The 27,995-nt window shown below is 34.7% G+C and overlaps 2 protein-coding genes across 5 annotated transcripts; both read left to right on the forward strand.

Moving 5' to 3' along the window:
* Positions 1–3,552: 3,552 nt before the first annotated feature.
* LOC131150502 ((+)-neomenthol dehydrogenase) lies at positions 3,553–9,328 on the forward strand. The gene is made up of 4 exons (XM_058101246.1): positions 3,553–3,814; positions 4,562–4,829; positions 5,520–5,705; positions 8,690–9,328. Exons 1-4 carry the CDS (start codon positions 3,756–3,758, stop codon positions 9,086–9,088), a joined length of 912 nt encoding a protein of 303 aa, XP_057957229.1. The 5' UTR covers positions 3,553–3,755; the 3' UTR covers positions 9,089–9,328.
* A 3,625-nt stretch (positions 9,329–12,953) lies between these two features.
* Positions 12,954–27,009, forward strand: LOC131150503 (uncharacterized). 4 transcript variants are annotated; one of them, XM_058101250.1, is made up of 3 exons: positions 12,954–13,121; positions 13,268–13,448; positions 26,627–27,009. In XM_058101250.1, the coding sequence occupies exon 3, from the start codon at positions 26,650–26,652 to the stop codon at positions 26,824–26,826; it is 177 nt and encodes a 58-aa protein (XP_057957233.1). In that variant the 5' UTR covers positions 12,954–13,121; positions 13,268–13,448; positions 26,627–26,649; the 3' UTR covers positions 26,827–27,009. The 4 variants fall into 4 exon arrangements, with proteins under 4 accessions (XP_057957233.1, XP_057957232.1, XP_057957230.1 ...); XM_058101249.1 differs by having other exon boundaries at positions 12,956–13,121; positions 26,604–27,009; XM_058101247.1 differs by lacking the exon at positions 13,268–13,448 and having other exon boundaries at positions 12,958–13,121; positions 26,604–27,009.
* The last annotated feature ends 986 nt before the right edge of the window (positions 27,010–27,995 follow it).

Genomic DNA, 27,995 nt, shown 5'->3' on the forward strand with positions numbered 1-27,995 from the left:
CCAGAAGCAAGTGATACCAAGAAATTTACGTAGTTCGGTAAAAAACGACCTACGTCCACGAAGTACACACCAACTATTCAATAATTCGCCGAAAAATGTTACAATTCTCTCTCTCTCTCTCTCTCTCTCTCTCTCTCTCTCTCTCTCTCTTCCTCCCTTCTTCCTCACAGCTTTCTCTGCACTCTCTGTGCTCTCTCTGCACTGTGCTATGCTGTGCAATTGTCACTTTCCACAGCCTCTTTATATAGGCTTGGATTTTACATTATAATTAAATGCGAATCAATACAAATTAATCACAAATTGGAAGTTTATAATCAAGAGATAAATGGAGAATAAATTCACACGTTTTCTGACTCAGCTCAACGTGTCTCCATCTGTGTTTCTAGCTCCATCTCTAACACAAACACACACACACACACACACACACACACACACACACACACACACATCGTCTGTTTGTGTGGACATTCATTCTGATTTTGAGGTCTTAGCTAGCTTGAGTGAGTTTAAATTAAAATATGTTTATGTGCAGCAATAATATTATTCTTTCAAAAAAAATAAAAAAATAATAATAATGGAGAAGATAAGGTTAAGGGTGACCCATTAGATATATATGTGTGTGTGTGTGTGTGTGTGTGTGTGTGTTCTCGATCTCTCTTGATCATCTTGGTTCGACTTTGTGCCTATATGTTTGTCTTCAATTTCAATCCTCATGCATTTGGGGGTCTTTATGTGCAATAATATTTTTTCCAAAAGAAGAATGGAGGAGATAGGGTTAAGGGTGATTGATGATATATATATATATATATGTGTGTGTGTGTGTGTGTGTGTGTATGTATGTATGTATGTATGTATGTATGTATGTATGTATATGTATATTTAAGACAAGTTTTTTTAGGGGAGGTTTGTGTCTTTTGCTATACCTTAAAGGAGGTTTGTGACATTTTTGAAATTTTAGGGAAGGTTTCTAGAATTTTTGAAATATCAGGGAAGGTCAATATCTTTTTGTCAAATCTAAGGGGAGGTCAATGTCTTTTGTTCAAATAAAAGTTATATGGGACTGTGACATACTCTTCCGACCATTCTTTGACATTATCTTTAGAGTGGTCTATAGCTCTATGTACGATCCACCCATATAATAATATTTTTAGGATGCCTTTGACATCAAATTAATGTAACAGTTTTGATCTAATTTTAATGAGGTATTATTTATTTTGTCCCACTAGATTTACAATTTAGTCGTAGAAAAGGCGCCTCACATAACTGGAGGCTAAACCATCCTTGTAAGTTTTTTTTTTTTTTTTTTTAACTTTTTAAAATTTTATTTTATTTCTAATATTAATAAACCGAAAATTCACTATAAAAATAGGAAAATGAATTTATTTTTATTTTTAAAACCAAAAGGGATACATATGATATATTTTATATATATATATATATATATATATATATATATATATATATCAAATTTCATAGATGCAGTCAATATTTGATAGTTTGGAAATGCAAAAACCAAGGCAGAAATTTTTCTTTTTTAATTTTTGAAGAGAGATATATTGATCAATTCGTATAACTGATATTTTTAAAGCTGATTAAGGATGTAGAATTAATTAACTAATTAATTAATTAATAGTAGTTATGCTTTGCATGCTTGGAATCATGGAATCCACAAGTTGTCAAGAACCATATTGTCATATTATTTCATATGAGTTTATGTATCTAAAAAAGTATAAAAAAAAAAAAAAAAAAGTGCATATTGTGCATTCATATCGATTGACTTAGAGTTGGCTTGAGAAACCCTTCAGTCCGTTTTGATCGACAAGTGATGATGCAAAAGGAAGGAAAAGAAAACGAGATAGAGAATTAGGGTAAAAGATATTACTTCATTAGAGACTTCTAGATTTTTGGGTACCTTAGCGAGGTAGGAGACGCTTCTCATTGCTCACAAAATCTCAGTGGCCCCTTAGTGAGGTCAGGGTGCCTTGACGAGGTAGCAACCTCTTCTCACTTGATGTCTATGTGGCCCCTTAGTGAGGTCAAGGTGCCTTTATGAGATAACAACCTCTTCTCACAAAATCTCGACATGGCCCTTTTGTGAGGTCAGGTTAGCATCCTTTTCTCATCGCTTACAAGATTTTTACGTGGGCCCTTAAGGATGAGGCATGAGGTTGGCGTTATTGCGAGTAATTCATCTCCCGTTTAAAATTGTCATATAGAATGATAAAACGCGGTAAAGGTTTTCAAGGATCAAATAAAAGTTCAAATAGGCATAAATCATATCCGCACTTCTTTGAATTTGTCTAATCCATATGGGTAGGAGGACTTCGCACCAAGCACCGGTTATTAGGTATATTAATTACTATTTACGATTTTTTTTTTCATATCAACAAGTACAGATCTCTTTATTTGTATGACTAAAATAAATAAATCTTGTATTCTTGAAGAAGTCATTCAATTATAGGGATTTGGAATGATACTTATGAGACTAATGATATTGATCCACAAGATTGACATTCAAATATTCTTCTTAAATATAATACTAGAGCATATTAACTTAAACCAACAAGCTCTAATTAATTTCTCCTACCTCAAATGGCAAGTGATTTTAAAAACCAATGGGAATATGTTTCTATTTTCTTAAAATGGAAAATATATATTTACATGTACACTGAAAACTAATAAAGAAACTAAAATAATGACAAAAATAAATAGATGGGTTCATTAATTACGTGGGTTGATGACTTGTGTAGTCACATGCTAATTTTTGTATAAGTGATATAATTTTAAAAGATAAAGTATTAAATGCTTAAACACATTTGTGTAATATTTTGAATACAGATACACATGTATATATATAGTAAATAATTATTTTTAATTTATGTTGGAGAGAGATCATATGAGATAGAGGAAGAGGAATTAACCTAGAATATTTTTCAGCAAAACTTACGAATTTGAAAAAGAATAAAAATATATATATACCTCGTAACCTCTTCGAATTTGATTTGAATAGCCACATCAAACGATAAAATGGATTAATATTCAATGGCAATTTTTTTTTTTTTGCTTATGTTATAATTCGTCTTAACTTGATTTCTTAAATTAGTAAAGAGACATACAATTCTACTATTGACATAAATCGTAATATATATAATTCGTGCACAATTGCGAAAGAAGATCCATATATATATAGACACAAGTCGATTTTTTGTAACAAAAATACACTTTTGCGCATGCTTGAGAAAAAGAGTGAGATCGGTCCATACCCAATTTACTAAATACCATATCGATCGCAATTAATTAAGTTAAAAGTGAACTAATTTGACGGTCAATTTGCTAGTTCATGAATGAGGCCCTGGTCAAATAAGTCAAGTCTGGATTATTTAAGAAACGATTACAAAATATATTAAAAAATAAGAAACTATTGATGACCACGCGGGGTGGAAGAACATGTTTCCTAGCTGCCTTCCGTAGTTCACATGCATAGGGGCTGCTTTGCTCAGAAATCAATACAATACAAACAGCCCCTTAATTAATTCATTTTTTTATTATTAAAAAAATGGATTCAAACTGCACGCTCCTAACTCCTACTTAATATTATTAACGTGATCTCCACACAGCTACCCTTTGATCTTAATTCTCTCTCTCTCTCTCTCTCTCTCTCTGTGTACATATAGGGTTTGCAGTCCTGATCCCTTCTCCCATTGCCTGTTCTTTAAATTGTTGCCAAATTGCTATATACATTTCTCTTAGTAACAATGGAATTAAAGGAACAAGAGATCTTCTTCTCTTCTCCTTCCTTCTCTCCTCCCACAAGGTATGATCTCTCTCTCTCTCTCTCTCTCTCTCTCTCTCTCTCTCTCTCTCTCTCACACACACACACACACGCATCGTCTGTTTGTGCGGACATTCATTCTGATTTTGAGGTCTTAGCTAGCTTGAGTGAGTTTAAATTAAAATATGTTTATGTGCAGCAATAATATTATTCTTTAAAAAAAAAATAATAATAATAATGGAGAAGATAGGGTTCGGGTGACCGATGAGATATATATATATATACATATATATATATATATATATATATATATATATGCGTTCTTGATCTCTCTTGATCATCTTGGTTCGACTTTGTGCCTATATGTTTGTCTTCAATTTCAATCCTCATGCATCAGGGGGTCTTTATGTCCAATAATATTTTTTTTAGAAAAAGAATGGAGGAGATAGGGTTAAGGGTGATTGATGATATATATATATAGATAGATAGATATATGTATGTATATGTATATGCATTCATCGATCCCTCTTCATCTTGGTCCGACTTTGTGCATATCTATTTGTGTCTTGAATTCAATCCTCATGCATCAGGAGGTTGTCTTCTCTTCATTCCGATCACTTAACCCGACTCGATAATCCGTTTTCTATTTATCTAACATGCATGTATATAAAAATAATTAATATATGTAATTTACAAAGCTACATTTTCTTAATTTATATATACTTATGTTTGTTTTTTTATTATGTTATTGTAAATTATGGTAGATGAATTTTCTCAACATATTTGCAGGAGATGGTGGTCAGAGGAGACAGTAGCAATAGTGACAGGAGCCAACAAGGGCATTGGGTTTGCTTTGGTAAAGAGGCTGGCGCAGTTGGGACTCACAGTCATCCTCACAGCTAGACACCCCACAAGAGGACACCAAGCCTTTCATTCCCTCAAATCCCAACCTGGCTTCCAACATCTTCACTTCTTCCCCCTTGATGTCTCCAGTCTTGCTTCCATCGCCTCCTTTGTCTCTTGGTTCCAACGCCACTTTGGGCTCCTTGATATTCTTGTAAGTATCTTTCATATATATACCTCCATATATAATTATTAGAAAATAATTAACATCTCATTTTTATAATCTCGATCTGTTGCTGCCTCGGGTTTATATATTGGAGTGATCGTGCCGATCGTATACGTGGAATTAACATGGATCTAACTGGGGTCAGGCCACTCCTGTGTCTATTAGGGATAGCTGTCGAATACAAATACGCACACATGAGTTATCTGTCCAACGTTGTATAATTATTTAAAACCACCCATTTGATTTAGAAACTAAGTCCTGAGGCCATCGCAAGTTTACTCAAACATGACGTGGTGTATAATTCGATATGGCTCGATTATGTTAAACGTCAGATTTGATCGATCTGCATAATTAAGTATTGCTTTGACAATCCCAATTTGAACAACTTGAGAAAGTAATATCTTTTTACTTATATATATTATTAGTTAGTTGATCTCTTTACTATAAAGTGTTTAGTTTGACCTAAAGAATATATGGGAATATTATTAGCGCATTCAAATCTCTTCTTCCTTAATTAGTACTTCGGGCCATTATTCTCAAACTTAATTGTCAATTAATTAAGATATTAAATTATTAATGAAAAAAGAGACCTACATACCCTCCAAATCAATAATTTAGCATATGTAGGTATTTATTTATGATTTTATTCAGTATTTATTTATTTTTATTGATATATAGGTGAATAATGCAGCAGTGTCGTTCAATGACATAGATGAGAACTCAGTGGAGCATGCAGAGACAGTGATGAAGACCAATTTCTACGGACCCAAGCGGCTGACTGAGGCCCTCTTGCCCTTCTTTCGCCGCACCCCACCTTCCATGGCTCGCGTCCTCAACGTTAGCTCCAGACTGGGCTTATTGAATGTAAGTAATTCATTTACTTTTTTAAATGATTACTTGTTATTGCTCATTATATAAACTAAAATTAGTCGATTTATCTTATTTTTGATTCAATAAAAATCAATTCGTTTCAAAATTCACTTTTTTTATAGTTTAAATCACTCTTAATCAATATAAACTAGAAGTAGTTACTTAATTAGTTTGTTCGATTCGATTGAATGACGTATAAAAATGACTAGGAGCCCAGTCGGATCTGTTCAAGTGGTAAGGGCGACTTGTGATTTTGTGACCCCAAGGTCACGAGTTCGATTCCTTCTTGAGGCATTACGTCGGTTAATTACTAAGGGTGCGTCAATGAGCAAACGGCTTTCACCCCCCTTGGGTTTGGTACCGCACCATAATGTTTAAAGTAGCGCGATGGTGACTGAAGTTTCCGGATTATAAAAAAAAAAAAAAAAAGACTAGGATGACTTGGCAATCATTATTATTTATTTTTTTGGGTGGTATCTGAGTAATAAAAGGCAATTTATTTGAATCAAAAGTAACTTTTATAATTTCAAACTTAATTATTTGATTTGATGGAGAAACATGTATAAGTGACTCTTATGACTTCTTGGATAATTGGTTTTTCTCTCTGTCCCATCATATTATAAAAACGTAATTTGTTTGAGCTAAGGTGGTTTTATAGTTTCACGCTAGTTTTAATTTATGCAAACCAGAATTAGTTTTCTTAACTTACTTGATTCGATGTAATGACTTATAAAAGTCATTCTTAACTAATAGAAACAAGAACTAGTGTGCTTAAATTTGTTTATATAAACTAGAATTAGTTTGTTTAACTTATTTGATCGATGAAATGACTTATAAAAGTAACTTTTGTGACTTACCACTCAAAACAATTTATTTTTTCTTAGCATCTCTTGTGATGATAAGTAATTTGCTTGAGTCAAAAGTCACTTTATATTTTTAAATCATTCTTAATTAATATAAACCTAAATTAATTTTTAAACAATAAAACTGACTTTTATCTCAAATAATTAAATTGATTTTCAATATATAATTAAGGTACTCAAAAAATAAATTATTTGATTGATAAGTTGGAAAAATTTTTGAATGTGCTTGCCCCTCCACGTGTGCATATACCTATCGACATTCTATAATTTCTCTAACATGTCAATCAAATAATTTATTTATTTTTAGTCTGTTATATATTAAAATCAATTTAATTATTTGAGATAAAAGTCACTTGAATTGTTTCAAGTCACTCTATAAAATATGAATTAGTAATTTTAGTTTCAACTCGCTCTTATTTGAGATAACTTATTTGGTATGAAGTAAAATTAATTTTCTTAAATTATTTGATTTGATAAAACGACTTCTAAAGTGATTATGAGACCCGTCACTCAAATGATTAATTTTTTCTGTCTTATATAATAAAAAGCAATTCATTTGACTTTGAAATAATTTATACTTTTAAGCATTTTTAATTAGTATAAAATAGAATTAGTTTACTTAATTAGTTTATTTGATTGGATTGAAGTACTCATAAAATAACATCTCTACTTACCACTTAAATAGGTGAATTTTTTTTAGAAAAAATTAGTACCTCAAACGATAAAAAGTAATTTATTTGAGTTAAAAATGACTTTAAATTAGTTGCTTAATTTATTTGGTTTAATGGAATACTTAAAGACTTGTGTGAGTTATCACTCAAATAATAATTTTTGTTTTGTAATCTATTAATCGTTGTAGTATAATCATTTTATTCCTAAAAATAAATATCTCTCAAGCAAACATAGCCTTACCGTTTTAAGTTACTCTCAATTAATATAAATTGGAATTTGTTTACTTATCTTAATTGATTTGACATGACTTATAAAGATAATTAGTGTGACTTGTTAGTTAAACAATTAATTTTTCTTAGCAAATAAAAAGTATTTATTCAAGACTCAAAAAGTACTTATAATCTCAGGTCGTTTTTAATTGATTTAAAGTTAGATTGGTTGATGGAATGATTTATAAAGGTGTCCTATGTGACTCATCACTCAAATAAGTTGATTTTTTTTTTTTTCTCAATTTTATGATGAAAAGTAGTTTATTTAAGAATGTAAATCGAGAATTAGTTCACTTAGTTTATTCGATTCAATATGATGGCTTGCAAAAATAACTCATGTGGCTGCTTACTCATTTTCATCTTTAAATCAAATAATATTATAAAAATATGACTAAAATAATAAAAGAATAAATAATATACATTAAAAAAATTACTATAATAAAATAAAATTTATTGTAATTATTTTACTTAATTATTCTACTATCAAAATATACTTTACAATAAAAATTTTATTGAACATGACAATTGAAAAATAGTAAAAGCATTTTACAATTGACTTTATTATTATTTTTTGAAATTTATGTGCATTTCTCTTTTAATTATAATTAAAAATTCATACGACCATTTAATTTTTATTTTAATTTAAAAGTATATAAAATGAATAATTTAATCTAAAAAACATATTTATAGATATTAAAATTTCTGACAATAGGTTGTTAAAACAACTGAAAATCATAATTTTTTGACAAATAGCTGAAAATCGATAACAGAAACAAAAAAACTAACATACCCTTAGGGTGTGGTTCAGGTGGTAGTACGGGCTGTGGGAGTACCTCTCACGAGATCAGGTGTTCAAACCCTCCCGAGTTCGTTTCCGCCCCTGGACTCCTAAATTTACCCTCCCTTAGGAGTTATTGGGTCAACTTCAAGGGGCGCGGAATTAGTCACATGCACCGTAAAACGGACACGTGGATACCTGGTGCGTAATCCAAAAAAAAAAAACTAACAATATAAACAAACGTATTTTTATAATGTGTTTCTTCAACAAAAAATAATATTGATACCAAACATGCCCTTAGCTTATTTGATTTGATGGAATGACTTGTAACTCAGTCTGAACATCATTTGATTATTTGCCGACGATAATCATCCATTAATTATATGGTTATCGCAGAAGATGGATAACCCTAATATAGTAAAGATTCTACAAGATGAAGAAAGACTCTCAGAGGAGCACATCGAGAGCATGGTCAAGTTGTTTCTGGACAACGTGAAGAGCGGGACATGGAAGAACCAAGGGTGGCCAGCGATATGGACAGATTACTCAGTGTCAAAGCTCGCCCTCAATGCCTATTCAAGGGTTCTGGCGAAGCGCTTCGAGGGGCTGGGCTTAAGTGTGAACTGCTTCTGCCCAGGATACACACAGACCACCATGACTGGTGGCAGAGGCACTCATACAGCAGACACTGCTGCCATGGTAGCTGCTAAGCTAGCCCTACTTCCACCAGAAGAACTACCATCTGGGAAATTTTATAAAGGGGTCTCTCGTCCTCTTACATATTCTAGGTTGTAGAGCGCATAGACCATTTATTGACGTAAATTTTTCAAGAAAAAAAAATGGGATAATGTTCATACAAGCTTTCTTTTTAAAATAGAAAGTGGTATGTATGTGTTTTTTAGGAGTTCCAACATCGTTGTTTCTAATTTTAACAAGCATCGTAAGTGTGTTCTTGTGAGCTTACATTCTAGTTTATTTAAATAGAGAGGTTGAAGTCATATAGAAATGAGATTATTTATTATTTCATGGCATAAAGGTGTGGAAAGTTGAAAAAATTAAATCTAAAATTGAATCAAATCGAACTGAAAAAAAACATCAGATAATCATTTTTATGGTTTAGTGTTCATTGAGAATTTTTATTCTTTTTAGTTAATAGCTTGATTTCGATTTGGTAATAATTGTTTTTAATGTATTTTAATATTATTATTTTATTTATTATATTAGAAAAGAGCACGCATCTTGGAATGTGTTATGTATCTGCATTTAATTAATTAGGTTATTCATTCATGTATCTCATAAATTCATCAAACCAATTATGTGAGTGTATCTTAAAATTCGGTGTATACCTATTTAATATATATACGTCTTATTTATTAAATGCATGGAGAATGAAAATTTATTTTGTGCCTATAAATAAACCCTTAAGGCATTGGCACTACGCACCAATCTCTTCCTGTCATTCTCATCTAATCATCTTGCTTTCAAGTTTAGAGAAAATAACAAGCGAATAAAAGTGTTTTTAATGGAGCTTTGGACTCCTCCGTTTGTGTAAAATTGGAGAGTCATACGATTCAAATCGGGCATTTGTATCTTGGGGAGACAAGTCTCAAGCATTTCTGTTGCGCCGATTCATGGGCTAAACCAAAAAATCACAAAGAGCTTGAATCTCTTTAAAGAGAGTGAGATATTCATGTCTCAACTTATTTGTGAATCGTGTTTATATTTGTATTTTTATTTGTGTTTAAGTTTTATTTTTTTAGTGAGATATTCATGTCTCAACTTATTTGTGAATCGTGTTTATATTTGTATTTTTATTTGTGTTTAAGTTTTATTTTTTTTATTTTATTAAATTTCCTAAAAATTTTAAGGAGATTTTAAAATATGGAGCCTATAGTTGAGAAACAGAATGAAAATGTAGCCTATTTCAAGATATTTTAAAATATAAAGCTTACAATTGAGAAATGAAATGAAAATTTGGAGATCTTCTCCTCAAAGTTGCTTATGTTTTCACCGAGAAGGATCTAATAAAAAAGGTGGTACCAAAAAAACGAATTAGATGAGTTGGTCAATCACCATGAAAAATTGGAACAATACGGAAAAGATGAGTATATATGTCAGTATTACATTTTAAATTGTCTAGCTAATCATTTTTATGATTATTATGATACTACTTACTCATCCGCAAAGAAAATTTGGAAGGATTTGCGGAATTCGTGTGATACCGAGGAGGCAGGGGTGAAAAAATGTGCTACTAGCTTATTTTTTCGCTATCAAATGGTGGACAAAAAATCAGTAGTGGAGCGAGCACAAGACTTTCAAATGATAAGTGCAAGCATGTTTGTACTCCTTTTAATTCTAGTAATCACTCATTTCCAATTGAGAATGAAGACAAAGTGGTTATCAAAAGGAAAATAATAGCATTATTGGTTGCTTAAGATATGCAATTGATTTAATTAGATCTGACATTGCGTATGTAGTAGGAATACTTGATAGATTTTTTAGCAAGTTAGATAGAGAACATTGGAATGTTCTTGAACGTGTAATGAAATATTTAGTTGGTACCAAAAATTACGATTTGTTTTTTACTAAGTAACCTGCTATACTTGAAGGTTTTTGTGATATCAATTGGAATACTTTGTCTGTGATTCTCTCTCTACCACTGGTTATATTTTTATTTTAGGTGGTTGTGCTATTTTCTAGGAATCTAAAAAATAAATAATAATTGCTAACTCAACTAAAGTTGAATTTTTAAAACTCTTAATGATAATCTATGTCTTATGAGTAAGGTGTAAGAGTTACAGGAGCACTCTTGACAAATTTCACCTATATGAGCATGAAAGTGTGGCCACTCTTTATAAATTGGGCTTATTCTCAAATATGCTCATGAAACCGGGATTAACACAAGGACGAAACGTGTTGACTATTAAAAACTCATGTCAACACCTGAATGATTATGTGTGAGCAGTAATACTTTATTTCTCTTAAATAGTCATAGTTCAAGTTTGAGACACTACTGCCTCTGGAGTAAAGGTTATTGTTCACTAAGTGAAGGTTTAATATAGAACATACCTTAATTATACATAATTATTCATATTTAATTATTAAACTCTCTACATGCATGGTACATACATAATATTAAAATAAGGAGGAAATTGTTAGTGTATTTTAATATTATTATTTTATTTATTATCTTGGAAAATAGCATGCATGTATCTTGGAATGAGTTATATATCAACATTTAATTAGGTCATTCATTCATGTATCTCATAAATTCATAAGATTAATTATATATGTGAGTGTATCTTAAAATTAGGTGTGTACTTATTTAATATATATACATCTTATTTATTAAGTGCATGGAAAATGAAAGGTTGTTTTGTACTTATAAATAGACCCATTAAGGCATTGACACTATACACCAATCTATTCATGTCATTCTTATCATGTTATCCATTCAAGTCTAAAGAGTTTGACATGCAAAGAAAAATGTTATTTTTTTTTTCTTTGTAGAGCTTTGGACTCTTTTGTTTATACGGAATTGGAGAGAGTCATGTGATTCAAATCGAGCTGTTATATCTTAGGAGAAATAAGTCTTGAAAAGTTCTACTGCATCAGTCCATGGGTTAAGCCAAAAAATCGCAAAGGGTTTGAATTTCCTTAAAGAGAACGAGATATCCTCATCTCAGTCTATTTGTGAATCGTGTTTATATTGGTATTTTTGTTTGTATTTAAGTTTTATTATTTTTATTTTATTAAATTTCTTACCAACTGTGATTGACTAAACTAAATAGGTAAATTTTATAAATATAAAAAATATATTATATAATTATATATATATATATATATATATATTTCTAATATTAGAAAGGGAATACCCTTTGGTCTGATTTTTAATATCCCTATAATTATCCATAAAAATTTTTAAAAAGTTTTTATAACACCCATATATGTTTAATATCTTCAAAATGTTTCTATGACTACCCATAATTTAAAAAAAAAAAAAAAAAAAACCCTATGACCATCCATATAGGCAAGAGACATTCACTTCCCCTAAGGTTTGGTAGAAAGATAGAGATCTCTCTTAAGATTTTTAAAATATTTTAGACCTCCTCTGAGATTTTAAAAATGTCACAGATCTCCTATGAGGTTTGTCAAAAAGATAAAAATCTCCTCTTATATTTTGTAGAAAAAGAAAATTTTTTTTTAAGAGAGGTTTATGACTTTTTGAAAATTTTCATGAGAGATCTATGACATTTTTGAAATTTTAGAGGAGATTTGTAATATTTTTTGAAATCTCGGGAGAGATTTTAAATTTTAGGTGAGTATCTTTTGTTCTTTATAATATATTTATTATTTTTTATAAACCAAACACACTAACCTTTCACAAGGTTTAGTAAAAACATAATGATCTCCCTAAGATTTTAAAAATTTTAGAAACCTTTCTCGAGGTTTCAGGAATTAAAATTCTTTCCCTGAAATTTTAAGAATTTCAAACACCTATCCTAAGATTTATTAAAAAAGATACAAACATATTTCCTTTTATTTTATAAAAGATTAATTTTTTGAGAAAGATTTTTATCCTTTTTGTAAATTTAAGAAATTTTAGGTTTTATCTTTTTAGCAAAGTTGGGCGAGGTAAGTGTGTTTTGTCTTTTTTATTTTTTTCAAAGAATGTTTTGCAATTGCAAATTAACGAAGAATTCCACCCCTCACTCTGCTTCTCCCAGACTCTCCATCGTGCCCTCTCTCTCTCTGTCTCTCTCTCGGAGCTGCGGCCGACGAAGTCTTTGGTATCACCGCACGAATCATCTATAGAACCCTAAACCAGGTTTCATATGTTATGAGTTCTGTTTACATGTAGTTGTTTTAATTGGATTTCACTATTTTACTAACGAACTTCACTATTTGTGTATGTTGAGTTCGCCCTTTTTTGGGATTTATTAACTTTCCGAATTTTGTTCCTTTTTGTTTCAGATTGTATTTTGAAAGTCTCTGTTCTTTTTGCTACCCTTTTGAAAAGCCGCATTCCAAAAAAAAAAAAAATCTCAAGTTGCTGCTTCCAGCTTTTCCGGCCTTTGTTTTCTATTTGTTTCAAAGGAAAACGGTGCCTGGAATAAGACGTGTTTAATATAGTTCTTTAGGGCTTCATATAGTAGTAAGTTTTCCTTTTGTTGGACGCGCATTTTTTTGTTTTTAATAGTAGCTGAGTTGAAATTTATTTATTTCTCTTAAATTAGCTTCGTTGTGGAGCTTGGACATTTGGTTTCTCAAAGATGGAGCAACATTTTTGTTGAATATTTATTGATATTAAAAGGGGCTTTCTCAAAATTTAATCAGACTTTATTCCTTATAGATTCGTGCAAGAAATTTCTTGCATTTGAGATTGTTGAATTGTGCTTTTAAATCTCTCAAGTGGGTGAGTGATTCTTGCTTAGGAGGGATTTCTAGTAACTGGTTATTGGCATGTAGTTTGGGCTCTGATTTTTATAGGGATCTTAGAGGGATGAACCCCAAAATATTGTTGGTTTAAATCAGGTAAAACGATGGTCAAATGCTGACCAAAAATGATTGAACAAGTGATGCAGAATCAAACCAAACTGAACTAAAGATCTTATAAATCCTAAATATTCATTTTAAAAAGTTAAGCATTCTTTCTTGGAGATCCTTCATTTGTAAATGATTTCTAACATAATGGACCATGAGCCCTTTAAGGCACACTTAGCAAAAGATCTTTCATCTGTTTGTACCATCTTTGTGCATGCCCTAGATGGAGATGTGGCAAGGTGGGGTATAACCACGTAGCTAGGGTACTCAGCCAAAAGAAAGACAGGTGGCTGGCTGTGATAATCACAGTTGTTGAGAGCCAAAGATGCAGGTTGCCCACCCTATCAAATGTGAAGCGAAGAAAGTATTCAATCAAGGTGGATGGATGTAATTAGTCTCACGAAGAGTGTTGGTCAAGAGTGAGGCATGAACATAATAGCTGGCTGTAGATAAAGTTACGGCCCTAGGCCGAAGGATGGAGTTGATAATGAGTTATGGTGCCCATTGTCGCCCAAAGCACCAGTCAAGATTAGTCATTGTCTTGCAAGACCCAAGGCATGTCACCAGGATCACCAGTCACAATGAGAAAACAACTGATTAACAAGTCTTGGTCAAATTGGGACCCTATGAGTCAAAAAATGTAAATCACTTCCAAGATATTAGGACATGAGGTGTCATTACACTCAAATTTTGATTCAAATAAGTCATTTTATCATGTGAGATAAGGGGGAGAGCCGAAGAGGTTGAAAATGCCGAGATATGGGAACTTTAAATGGTGAAGATGAGGATGATGTAGGCTTTAAGATAAGTTAGTTGAATTATAGCCCTGGTTGTTAAAATAGTGACTTTAATGATTCTAGGATCCAATTTCATCCCCACGATCCAACTCCTAAGGAAAATCGCATTGCTGTAGAATCATGGCAGAATCGCTGGAATCATGGAATCGAAATCATAAGTGGGATCATAACAATCCTACATTGCTGCCTGGATTGGGTTTTTTCCCTCTTTGGGCTTTAATGATAAGGCCCAATATGTGTTTTTATTGTACCAGAGGGTCCAAAGATTTTACATTTAGCCCAAAATATTTAAATCTAGAGCAAAATAGCTCCCAGCAGCAGTTGACTTTGGTGTTCAATCAACAGCTCTGTTCTTTTCGATTTTTTGAAAATCGACTATTGAGTGATCACTGATTGAACAGCTCTGTTCAACAAGTACAACCAGAACCAGGGAGCTTTGGTTTTGGATCAGCAGCAAGCCAGCAACCAGCCAACCCTTCGAACACCTCTTGTCACTCTCCTCCAGTCGACTACTTGTCTACTCCTGTTCGTGTTCAATCAGCACTCGCCAGTCGCCACTCAATTGTTGATAGCTCTTTGGTATTTGAATCCACTCCTCAGCCCTCTTCTCTCCGTTGAACACCTCAACAGTCGGCACTATTCAGTCTTCAACTAGATTCTAGGTATGCTTGAGCCTTGAAACATTTTTTTCTTCTTGAATCTTGAAAAGAAATAACCATTCGGCAGAATCAGCATTCAGCACTAAGCACTCAGCACTCAGTGCTCAGCTCAGCAGTGAGCTACAGCTACAGCTACTGAGCTCTGTTTTTCTCTTTCTTCCTCTTCTGTTTTTTTTGGCTGAGCAGCTGTTCATCTTTTTCTTGAAGAAAGAATTGACAATCTCTTAAAGTTATTTAAGTAATTAACTTCATTGAAATTTTCTATTTTTAATTGATGATTGATTTGGTTATTTTTTTAACTTGATTAACTTATTAATTAAGCTTATAATCTTAAGAATTGTCATAAAATTCCATGTACATTGATTTTGAATATTTATTTTGCTCTGAAAGTAGAATCTTATGACTCTTGATCCGATTCTACGATCCAATCCTGCAGACCACTCCAGCGATCCTATTGTAGAATCCCGATTCTGACAACCTTGATGATAGCAGCTATAAATGGCCTTTTGATGATATTCTAAAACTTTTCGCTACAATCTCAATAAATATTATAAGTTTTTTTTTAGCATTTGACCTGTAAAAGCATGTCCTTGATTCATAGTTTTATTTGGAAGGCCAAAGGCCCCTCAAAGATTAAGGTTTTTATTTGGTTAGTTGTTCTTAATAGAGTTAACACTAACAATCTGTTGCAGAGGCCTTCTAAGTCTTTATTGATGGATCTGTGTTTTTATGTTTCGATTGTTTAGAATCTGCCTCTCATCTGCGCCTCCATTGCTCATTTTCATGGTGGTTATGGAATCTTTTTGGCTTATGTGGAGAGTTTTAGGTGTGTCTGAAGTCAATTGAGGATTTTTTGGCCCTCTCATTTTCAGATTTTGGGAGGGATAAAGATGGGTCAACTTTGTGGAGATGCACGTTTTTTATTCCCCTGTTTTGAGGGGATTATGGTTGGAGCTGAAAGCTTGTTTTTTTACGTCTTAGCTTCCACTCTTGTTTCTCCTCAAATCTGCCTCTCCTCTCTCTTATTCTCCCCTTCTTTCTATCCTGCCTCTCGCTTCTCTTCTTATTCTATAAGTTTCTATGATTCTACTACCCCCCCCCCCCCCCCTTCTCCTTGGAGAGCAATTGCCTTTTGAATTAGGGACACCTGCCCCTCTAGCAAGGTGACGCAAGTTCCTATTTTTGCTTGATCATCTGTTCTATCTTAAAGGGGTTTATTTTGTTATAAACAATATCACATAATTTTGATACTCTCAAGTTCTGTGCACATAATTTCTTCAGGAGGTTCATTAGGCCTATGCGACACAATGGGCGTCCCTACCACCCAACCCTGCTCCGCCTGTCTCCTCTTTTTTCCCCATAAGTTTGATTTCTCAAGTTCAAACTATTAGTGTGTCCACTAGATGACTGCTGTGCGCATCCTTAGTGACTGACAAAGTAAGCTGCTAAATATTTTAGTACCATTTATTATCCACATAGTATCACTTTGCTAAATTGCAAGCCAAGATGAAAATTGGAAAACTTCTGCTTTCAAAGGCCATAAGGTCCGCCGTGCTTCTACTTTGCTATTCCTTTTTTTTTTTTTTTTTCAATTCTAAAACTTAATTGGTTCAGGTTTTTACATTCTTAAAACTCATTTTGAGACTTGGGTGGTGACATGTTCATTTCACTTCAATTTACCAAAAACTAACTCTTACATGATTTTCACAAGAAATTACACATGAACCCCATAAAGATACTTGCAATTACAAATGAACCCCTAAAAGACACCTCTATTACAAAAAAAAATTGATGTAGGACAAAGCCAGGACCATGGAAAACCCTTGTTGGAGACTAATGCAAAAGAACTAGGTCAAGGGATTGTTGGGTTTAGTTAATAGTTTATTATGTGTTTAGTTTAATTAGTGTAGGATTGTGTGTATTTGGGGCTTGTTTGTAATGTTTGATTACTTTAGGGGTTAGTTAATAGCTTATTATGTGCTTAGTTTAATTAGTATAGGATTGTATGTATTTGGGGCTTGTTTGTATTGTATGTACTTTAGGAGTTTGTAATTTCATGTATTTTAGGGGTAAATGTGTAATTTCTTGTATGTTAGGATGTCTTGTAAATAGTGTGTGAAAGCCATGTAAGAGTTAGGTTGATGATGAATTTGAATTTAAAGTGAACGTGTGAGCCCCCTTGTATCTCCTCTCTCCTCTCTTCCCCTTCATTTCTTCTGTTTCTGCTAACCTTGGCCGCCGATCCTTGATGCTGTCGTGCATCATTTGGTTTCTTTCTCCTCCCTCCTTCTTCTCCCTTTTCCTTTTCTCTCTCTTTTTTCTGGTCTGTTTTGTTATCCTCTTTTTGTCTCTCTCCCCTGTTCCTGTTTCATTTTCTCCTCTGTTCTGTCTATAAATATGTCTTGCAGTTTCATTTATTTTCCCCCCTTCATTTTATGCTTCTCCCCTACTCCTCTTATCTCTTTGATTCTGATTTTTCTGTTCCTCTCTTCAATTTCTTCCAATCTCTCTCTTTAGGTTGCAGATTCTTGATGCTGTCCTGCATCATTCCCCAAAGATGCATAAGCCTACTATTGAAAAAAAAAAAACTACTGATTAACTAAGCACATTTGGGTTTAGGACCAAACAATCCTTGATCTGGGGGAGGGGTGTGGGGTGTTGGGGGGCTGATAAGGGATACAATTGTGCATATTATGTCATTTCCCTCTAATTTGTTGGGTTTCATTGATGTCTTTTAACGTTTCATCGATAGCATAAAAATAGAGTAGTGTGGAGTCCATAGGTGAACCTAGACCTCCTTTTTCAAGTTAACATCCTTACTCATAGGACCATTAACTGCAAATACTTTATCTGGTTGACCATAAACCCTTTGAGGCCCCTTCATAGCAGCAGATTTTATATCTCTTAATTTTACTGTCTCTGATGCTGTGCACATCCTTTGTGGCTGAGAAATAAGCTGCAAAACATGTTTTAGTACAATTTATCATCACTGTTGTATCCAGTAGGAATTCAATTGGAAATGTTTTGCTCCCACCGGCCATAAGATGCCCATATACCTGTGCTGCAAATCCTTTTTTTTTTTTTCAATGGAAAATTTAGGGCATGTTTTGTGCTTGAAAAGAGTTTTATTATTATTATTATTATTATTATTTATGAAAGGAAGATCTGTTAAGAAAGAAAGAGCAGTTACATCCAGGTTAGTTTGAGAAATCCTCAAAAAATTGAAATAGAAATAAAAGTAAAATAAAAATTAAAAAAATAAATAACTGCAAGAGTCTATCATGAAAACTCCTCTTTAAACCTTTCCAATCAAAATTTACTGAACTCTTCAAATTTGCTAGTTCCCATGGCCCTTCTTTGCCTTAGCTTAATGGCATCAAGCTAAATTTTGTTTCATCCAGAATAAGACTGGCAAGTCCATCTTATCCATCAAATGCTGAGCTTCTGGATCCTTCCAGAAATCTTCTCTACAAGAATGGGCAAAATTTATTTCTTACACATTTGCTTCTCATCCACTCCATCATTTACAAAAATATTTATCTCCTCCTATCAATCCTTCCATTTTAGGTGGCAACACGTACAATGAATCCTTTAGAAGATCAGATCTGAAATATGTTCATATTGTCTTAGATCTCATTTACAAGCAAACCCCAATCACGATCAAAGTCACTCAGGACTTCACTCTCATTAACCAAGACCTCATTTCTTCTTTTCCTTGCCTATGCTAACCCCCTCACCTGTATTGCCCTTCTCGACATTTGGCTGTTCTACTGTACATGAATTTCCTCCTATATCTCTCAGAATTTTTTTCTTGCTTCTTTTGAACTTTTTCTTCACTTCCACACCCATCTGTTCCAAGGATAGACCTTTTGTCCCTAACTTATCAAAACTAGTTTCCTTACCACTAGATTTTTCTGCAGAACTACATTTTTCCCTTGAATCTTTCTGACACAAGCTTTTTGGTTTTTTGTAAAACCTTCCCTTTCTTTTCCTGCTGGTAATTCTCTCCTTTACGCAGATTTCCTATCCCACTTAACTAGTAATCATCAATAAAACTTTCGGAGTTGTTGGAGAAGAATTTGGCTATTGTCACATCTTTCTTTCACAAGACTTGTGGAAATGTTCTCTTGTTGTGATATGTGGCTCATATACTTAATGGGATGCATGCACAAGGGAGAGAACATGGTAGAAAATCAAAGTGCTGAGGAGCAGTAGAGAAACTGTCAACAGATTTCGTTGACAGTTTCGCACCTGATTTCAGACAATTTACATTATGTCTGAAACCGTCAAACGGATTGGCCCAATCCGTCAATGGTTTGGCTCGGGATACTGAGCACAAATTTCAAATTTTGAAAGGGGGGTGTTAATATGGTTGGGGTTTAGAGGGAAAACCTTTGGTAACTCTATTTATATGTCATATCAGATGTATTTGTGGAGGATGTTTGTAAATGGTTAGGAGGGTTGATGTATTGTTCATGTAATTTGGACAAGAAGACAGTGAATCTTTGCCATTTGCTTCCGTGGATGTAGGCTTTGTCGAACCATGTAATTTCTTGTGTTCTTATTGTTGTTATTGCTTTTATATACTTGTTGTGGTTGTGGATTGTTCTGTATATTTATCATTGATTACTGTATTGTGCGTTTGATCCTACATACAAATATATTCCGCTGTGCAAATTGGTTTTTCACAACAAGTTGGTATCAGAGCATTGTTGTAATGACCTTGGGATTTTCATATGCAAAATTTGACGTTGTCAAATTTGATGGAATCGGGAATTTCGGTTTGTGGCAAAGAAAGGTGAAGGATCTCTTAGTGCAACAAGGCATGGTAAAGGCCTTATACGGAATTCAACCGGAAGGCATGGATGAAGCAAGTTGGAATGAATTGGAGGCAAAGGTAGTATCAACCATTCGACTTTGTTTGGCTGATGACGTGTTGTATCACATCATGGATGAGGATTCTCCGATAGCAGTTTGGTGTAAACTGGAAAGTCGCTATATGTCTAAGTCTTTATCGAACAAACTATTTCTTAAGCAAAGGCTGTATTGGCTTAAGATGGTGGAGGGTTCAGATTTGAACCAACATATCAACGCATTCAATCAGATTGTGAGTGATTTGATGTGTGTTGATGTGAAATTTGAGGAGGAAGACAAGGTGCTGATGCTATTGAATTCCCTACCAGTCTCTCACACGTATGAGAACTTGGTTACAACTCTTACATGGGGCAAAGAAAGCCTGAATTTGAAAGAGGTGACAAGCGCATTGCTTGGTATCATCAAAGAAAAATGGTTAGCGATGAAGTTTTACATGGTAAAGGGCTTGTGGTGAAAAGTAACCAAGAACATGGAAGACATAATTCCTGAAACGGATCTCGGTTGCAGTCCGAGAAGAGGAAGGACATAAAGTGTTTTAGTTGCGGTAAAATTGGGCGCATAAGACCGGGATGTCCAGAGTGGAAGAAAAAGAATGCTAAAAATCAGCAGGGTCCGTCAAAATTTGCAAATGTAGCGGAAGGAGACTCAGGAAGGAGTGATGGTGATATGCTATGTGTTCCATTGGGTTCGGAGTGCCTCGCGGATTATTCTTGGATTCTAGATACTGGTTGCTCTTATCACATGACAGCAAATAGAAAATGGTTCAACACCTACATATCAGTTAATACTGGTTGTGTTTTAATGGGAAATGATATTTCATGCAAAATAATTGGTATTGGAAATGTCAAAATCAAAATGTATGATGGTGTTGTGAGAATCTTATGTAAGGCATGTACCGGATGTAAGGAAGAATGTAATTTCATTGGACACTTTAGATTGTAACAAATATAGTTATAGGTCTGAAAGTGGGAAAATGAAAGTGTGTGAAGGTGACTCGATAGTGAGGAAAGGACAAAAGGTAGCGGGAAATATCTATGCATTGCAGGGTACAACAGTTGTAGGTGGAGCTGCAACTGTAGAATCTGAGTTAGATGTTCTGTGGCATATGTTGTTAGGGCATATGGATGACTACATGTATTCAGATGTTTGGGGACCGGTGAGGATAGCATCATGGGGCAAACATATGTTTTTTGTGGGTTTATCATGAAAGGTCCTGGTGTATCTCATGTGGCACAAGTTTGAGGTATTTACCAGGTTTAACTTGTGGTTGAGGTGGAGAATCAAATCGGGAGAGAGATCCTCGGGTCAGACATTGGGACCAAGTACGCTGATTTTGTTCAAGGAATTTTGTAAGCAGAGCTGGTTACATGTAGGGCTTGTAAGGAACTTCTTGGTGAAGTCAGTGAATATGACGCGTTTTCTGTTTAACCAATCGCCAAAGGTATCGCTAGATAGGAGAGTTGCAGGTGAATTGTGGGTAGGTTTTGCGATAGACTACTCGAGTGTGAGTGGATGTCCACAGGTGCACGTTTCTAATGATATTGGATCTAGGCTAAGTGTTATGTCCGAACAATACATCTTTCTAGGGTATAAGAAAGGTGGGTTCAAGCTAGATGATCAGTAGAGATATGACTTTTGGTGAGAAAGTCATAAGGCAGCGTACTCAGTTAAAGGAAGAGAAACAAATTATAGAAAACCGCGACAGCAGCAAACATGTAATTTATGTGGAGTTAGATACTCAGGGCAAAAATGCAAGGAGTTGAGTTTAGGTCAACAATATCACAATATAAATGGGCATATGATGTAGGTAGAGCTATAGACTCAGGGCAGAGATGGCATTATTCATATTGCAGGGAGTTTCAGCTTGGGAGGCTAGCAAGATCACGATGCGTCCAGGTGCCCTATTAAACCACTACTCAAGTATAAATTTGACATTCTGGTGTTTTATGCATTCATTACTACCAGTAGCAAGATTCCTACTATTTTTTAAGTTGCAGTGCACAGAAAAGGGAAAAATAGATGGATAAATGTTATGGTGGAGGAAATAAAGTTATTGCATAAGAATCAGATGTGGGAGTTGGTGAGGCTTTCAATGGGAAAGAGGGTGATAGGATGCAGTGGAGTGATGTATCTGTCATTTGTGAATGACATGTTATTGGTTGGGAAGACTCTGATTAAGGCTAATTAGTTGGGAACTCTGTTGAAAGGTTTTGACATGAATGTGTTGGGTACGACCAAAAAGGGTCTTGGTTTGAAGATTCGCATGGACAAAGCTGCAAGGAGATTAGTGTTATCTCAGGGTGACTTTGTGGACAGAATTGCAGGGAAACTTTGTTTGTCGTCTTAGGGGAGTTATATGGAGAATCAATGTAAAATGTCTACTGCTCGGTACCTAAGGACGGACTTTGATGTTCGAGATATGTCAAAGGTCCCCCATGATAGTGCAATGAGATGTTTTAGCAAGCAACAGAGTGGTTTGTCAGTTGTGAGATTTGTTGAAGACTATGCAGGGGGCTTTGGTGGTAGAAGGCTTACAGCAGGTTTTGTGTTTACTGTTGTGGGAAGGCCTTGTTGGAAGCCTAGGGTGAAGTCTTCGGGTGTAACATCTATGACTGAATCGGGGTTCATGGCAGAAGTCAAAGGTGCCATAGGCAAGTTCAAGCCTTGTTTGGACTTGGTGTTTGTCTTCAGTTGCTAGACGGGAGGCGGTTCCAACCTAACGTTCCAAGGTCAAGGTGGAACAGCGGGTTCATGTTTTCAATTTCTCCTAAGGGGCATATATTCGCCAAGGTGGACATTGTTGTGATATGTGGCTTATATATTGAATGGGATGCATGCACAAAGGAGATAACATGGTAAAAAATCAAAGTACTAAGGAGCAGTAGGGAAACCATTGACGGATTGGCCATAATCATCGACGGTTTGGCACCTGATTTCAAACAATTTACATTTGTTCTGAAACCGTCGACGGTTTGGCTTGGGATACTCAGCGCAAATTTCAAATTTTGAAAAGGGGACGTTAATATGATTGGGGTTTAGAGGGAAAACCTCCGGAAACTCTATTTATATGTCATATCAAATGTATTTGTGGAGGATGGTTGTAAATGGTTGAGAGGGTTGGTGTATTGTTCATGTAATTTGGACAAGAAGATAGTGAATCTTTGTTGTTTGCTTCCGTGGATGTAGGCATTGCCGAACCAGGTAATTCCTTGTGTTCATATTGTTATTATTGCTTTCATATACTTGCTGTGGTTGTGGATTGTTTTGTATATTCATCATTGATTACTACATTGTGTGTTTGATCCTACATACAAATATATTCCACTGTGCAAATTCGTTTTTTGCAACATCTCTCTTCCTTGTGAAGAGGAAGTAGCCACTTTTGCTCCACTTGTGGAACATAACTAAAATTGGCCCCAACACATTGCGAATTAGGAGTTGGAACTTGGGTCTGCTTTGGAGACAAACAACTAACCGTGTACATGGGCTGTTCAGAAAAAAAAAAATTGTGAACTCTGGCCAAACTATTTGCAGGCACTCTTGTACAACCTAAGATGGAAGTTGGGCCTGGTTTGGAGGAGATGAATGAGTTTCAAAGTTATCCCTCAAGCTTAAATTGGGTTGTGTGCCTTGGAACATGAACTTTAAATTCTAATTTATGAGGGGCACAAGGGGCCTCATTACCTCCCAACTGGCCTGGAGGCCCATTCCAGACCTTCACCGGAAGCATGGTTTTAAATAACGGCCACTACCGTTACGTAACAGCGTTGTGTAACGGTTTTTTGGGTTACCAATACCATTACACCACGAAATCAGTGAGAAGAAAAATCACGGCTATAGCGGCCGTTATGGACCACGACCGTTACGTAAAGGCCGCTACAGCCGTTATGTAACCGCTACAGGATTGTTATGCCAAAAAATTATTTTATTTTTTTACTTTTTTCTCTCACTTTTTCCCTCTCTTTCAAAAATCATCCTCAATATACCATGTAGTGAGAGGGGGAAAAGATTATAATGAGGATGACAATGATACAAAATTTACTATTTCTTTAAATACTCACAAGAGATGCATTAATTAACAATTTGAAAATATTAACTTGTTAGGAAAATATTTTATTTTGATGATATTAGTAATTTGATATTTATGTTTTATATTTTTCAACTTCAACCTTCTTCTTTTCTAGTTATTTTATATTTGTATTATCCATATGTCTTATGTGTCTAATAGATTAATGGACTGTATACTGTATTTTGTTTTATTAATTAATTTAGCACATATAAGACTTTATCACAGATAAGAACAATGAGAAGTATAAATACGCACACTAATGTAATTTTTCTATCAATGTTGGTTTAAAACAAATGTAAACTTGTTGCCCTTACCAAGTAACCAGTTAGTCAAACTCAAGGATCCAAAATATACTAAAACTCTTTCTAAAAAGGGTTAAAAGCTTAAAACATGCAAGTATGCTTATATGCACAAGGTTGTGTGTGCTTGAAAAAAATTCACAGCCGTTACAACCGCTTTCCGTTATGTAACATCCGCTACTCCCACTTCTCGTTACACCCGCTACCGTTGCGTTACGCTACCCACTACCGCAATTTAAAACCATGACTGGAAGAGGCCAAATGACCCAAAAGCTGCTCATTAGTCACATACATCTGTGATAGTCTTCTTTTGCATATGCTTGCCACTCTGCATATAGATGACTAATCTCTGGAGAAACGATTTCCTTCCAAACTGCTTTATTTGCTGCCCTGCCATAAAATTTCCAATCACTGTATAACTGTCTTCCTAGTCCTGCCATAAAATTTCTATTCACTGTATGCTATTTTCCTAGCCTGTATCAGTGTATCCAACATCAACAGACAAAATTATCATCACAAACACCACCTGGGATGAAAACGTAGAACTTTTCTCGTTTCCACACTAAACCCAAGTACTGTACCTTTCTCATCAAGCTTACCACCATGGAATAATTCTTGTTTTTAACAGTGAATAATTTTTTATTAAAATGACATCAAGGGGATGCATCCAAGTACAACAAACAAAAGATCACCCACACTACAGGGTGTCACAAAAATCAAGAATTACAAGAAAATCATTCAAAAATATCCCACTTTGCGACCTCGTATCTGTAGCTACCATTGGTCTTTACTAATCTGCAGGGGCGTAGCTGATCCTTGAAGGCTCTCCTATTTCTTTCCTTCTGAACACACCAAAAGACGGCAAGGGGGATAAGGGTCAAAACTTTCCTCTTCTCTACAGAACTGGTGCCTGCATAACTGACAGTGCCCTACTGCTGCCTGGTCAAGGAAATGGCCATGCTCTAAATGTTCCTGGCGCAGGGGCAGTGCAGGAGGACATGGTCAACGGATTCAGCATTAACCATACATAAAAACCACTTGTGACAAGGAGCAGCCCCTTTTCTGCAAGCTATTGAGGGTCAAAATCTCCCCATGCGTTGCTTCCCAACCAAGAAAAGCAGCCTTTGTGTGGCTGCTGTTTTCCAGGTGTGATTCCAAGGGAAGTTGCTGCACGTTGTTCCCTGCAGGGGTGAGTTTCCTGTGAAGGGATCTGACCATGAATACTACATCTCATATGTTGTTTTACGAGAAATAAGTCCCAACCACTGAAGCATGGTAAACAATAGGCGGTCCAATATCTCGCCAAAGATAGTCTAACTCATCGATTTTGAAGAGGTTCTTTCAAGCAATAAAACAAATCCACTCTTCCCAACTTCCTCTAGTTGCTGATTGAAGGAATTTTCTTCAATCTGGACATTTTGAAGACATCATCTTCCCTCATGGTAAAGAGTAGGCATGGTCAAACACAACCCAGAAGCGGCCAAGGACTTTGAGAGAGAAGGGGAGAAACAGTGAGCATCCATCTTTGAGAGGAGTCACTTGGGTGAAAAAAAAAAAAAATACTAGTCATTTGTGGAAATCTGTTTCCATTTTCATTTCCAGTTTTTCAAAGAACTATAAAAATATGCCTCCTTATTTTCCAGTTCTCCAACATTAATATGGAAAACTTGGAAAGCAATAAAATGTTGTTAGAGTTTCCTATGCAAATGTTTGGAAAGGAAGGTGCCAATTTTGTAATTCTTTGGAAAATTGAAATAGACAATAAAATATATTATCTGCAACTAAACATGCCTATAAATGCTTTTAGTTTTTGTACACTCTTAGAGTGCATTCTGAGAGCAGGACTGATTATTTTGAGACCAGCACATTTTTGAGGTCGTCTGTATTTAAGTACTTTACTACTGGGAGGTTAGAATATTGCAGTTATGCTGAAAACCCTATTTATGATGAGCATGGCTCTAATTTCTAAGTTCATGCTAGCATTTATGTTTTAACATTTCCGGTTGGGATTTGGATCACCGAAACATAGAATTATTCAATAATTTTTCCTGGATAATATGTGTGCAGTTTCTAAAGCTTTACTGGAACAGGCTTGTGGAATTTTGATTGTTGGATGGCCGGGCTTATGGGATTTAGCAGCTTTGCACCTAAGACCAAGAATTTGGTTGTTGCTGGGGGATTGACAGCTTTTGTCTTTGGGGTGTATTTCTACACCATGAGAGCTGTTGGAGGTACAGATGAACTTCAGCTAGCCATTGATAAGTTCGAAGAGCAGAAAAACAAGAAATAGGCTGCGGCAACAATTCTATCAAAGATCTGATCTTGTGCTACTTAACATAACAATGTAATAAGGGACTACATATGGCTTCTTCTTTTTTTTGGGTGAAAAAGACCACTGGCAACTGCAGCATTCTTGAAGATGCATTTTGGTATATTTGCTTTGAAAGTAAATGAAAGAACATAGCTTGATAAACCTTGTTTTAAGTTCATGCTTTTTGAACTGGATAAAACAAAATGAGAGATCACCTTGGGTGAGCACATTCCAACACAATGTATGACATTTTTAATTTTACTGCATTGTACAAGATAACTCTTGCTTTAATTTTAGTTGAACTTTTGCTACATCTAGTAGCATGAGTTTTTCAAAACTTTTGAATAGTGGCATCCAAACTTTTTTCCTTTTAATCCTAAAAATGAAAGTATATAGAAGTATACTATCACTACACTCGCTATGGCTCTGTTCTCTTGAGAAGTTACCAAAAAAATAAAATTCCTAAATTGACCACCCTCATTATAGGGGATTTTGATATTGGACAAACATTCAAGATAGTTGCAATACTCTATTTTAGTGGCTACACCAAAGAATTAGGCTGAGGGAATTAGCAGCCATTCACAGTTGCTGCAGATCAGCAAATGAGCATTGACCAATATTTCTCAGTATAAGAATACGAAGGAGATGAGAACAGAGTCAAATTATGAACTTCTGGTTTATTCATCGATGGATAAGGTAGCCTTCAATCCTGCGACTACATGTGGCAGTGCTTTGATGCGGTCATCGAATGCCTGGTCGATGCACGAGTCCAAATCATTCGTAGCATCCATCGGTGGCTGAAATCCATTGGAGCTCAGCTGACACAAACCTATCTCGGCAGACCCTTAGAGACCTATACAACCTCTTCTGCAACGATCAGAAGAAAAGTTAATGCGGAAAAAGAACTGTATCACCATGAAATGTTTTTTCCCAAACATGCTAATAATGGGACGGAATGATATTGAGTTTTTTCCCAATTTAACTTTTTAAAAAATATATATATATTAAATAATACCTTATTTTGAAAAGCATTTCCCTGAGTAGTCTTTCTACTTGAAGTAGCGAGATTTACTTTGGATGAAAGATGGTGCAATGAACGCGTGGCAAATCTCGCTGGTTCATCTAGCGAGATTTTCTTGGGAACATTA

Source organism: Malania oleifera, chromosome 3 (genome assembly GCF_029873635.1).
Source record: "Malania oleifera isolate guangnan ecotype guangnan chromosome 3, ASM2987363v1, whole genome shotgun sequence".
Classification (NCBI taxonomy): Eukaryota; Viridiplantae; Streptophyta; class Magnoliopsida; order Santalales; family Ximeniaceae; genus Malania; species Malania oleifera.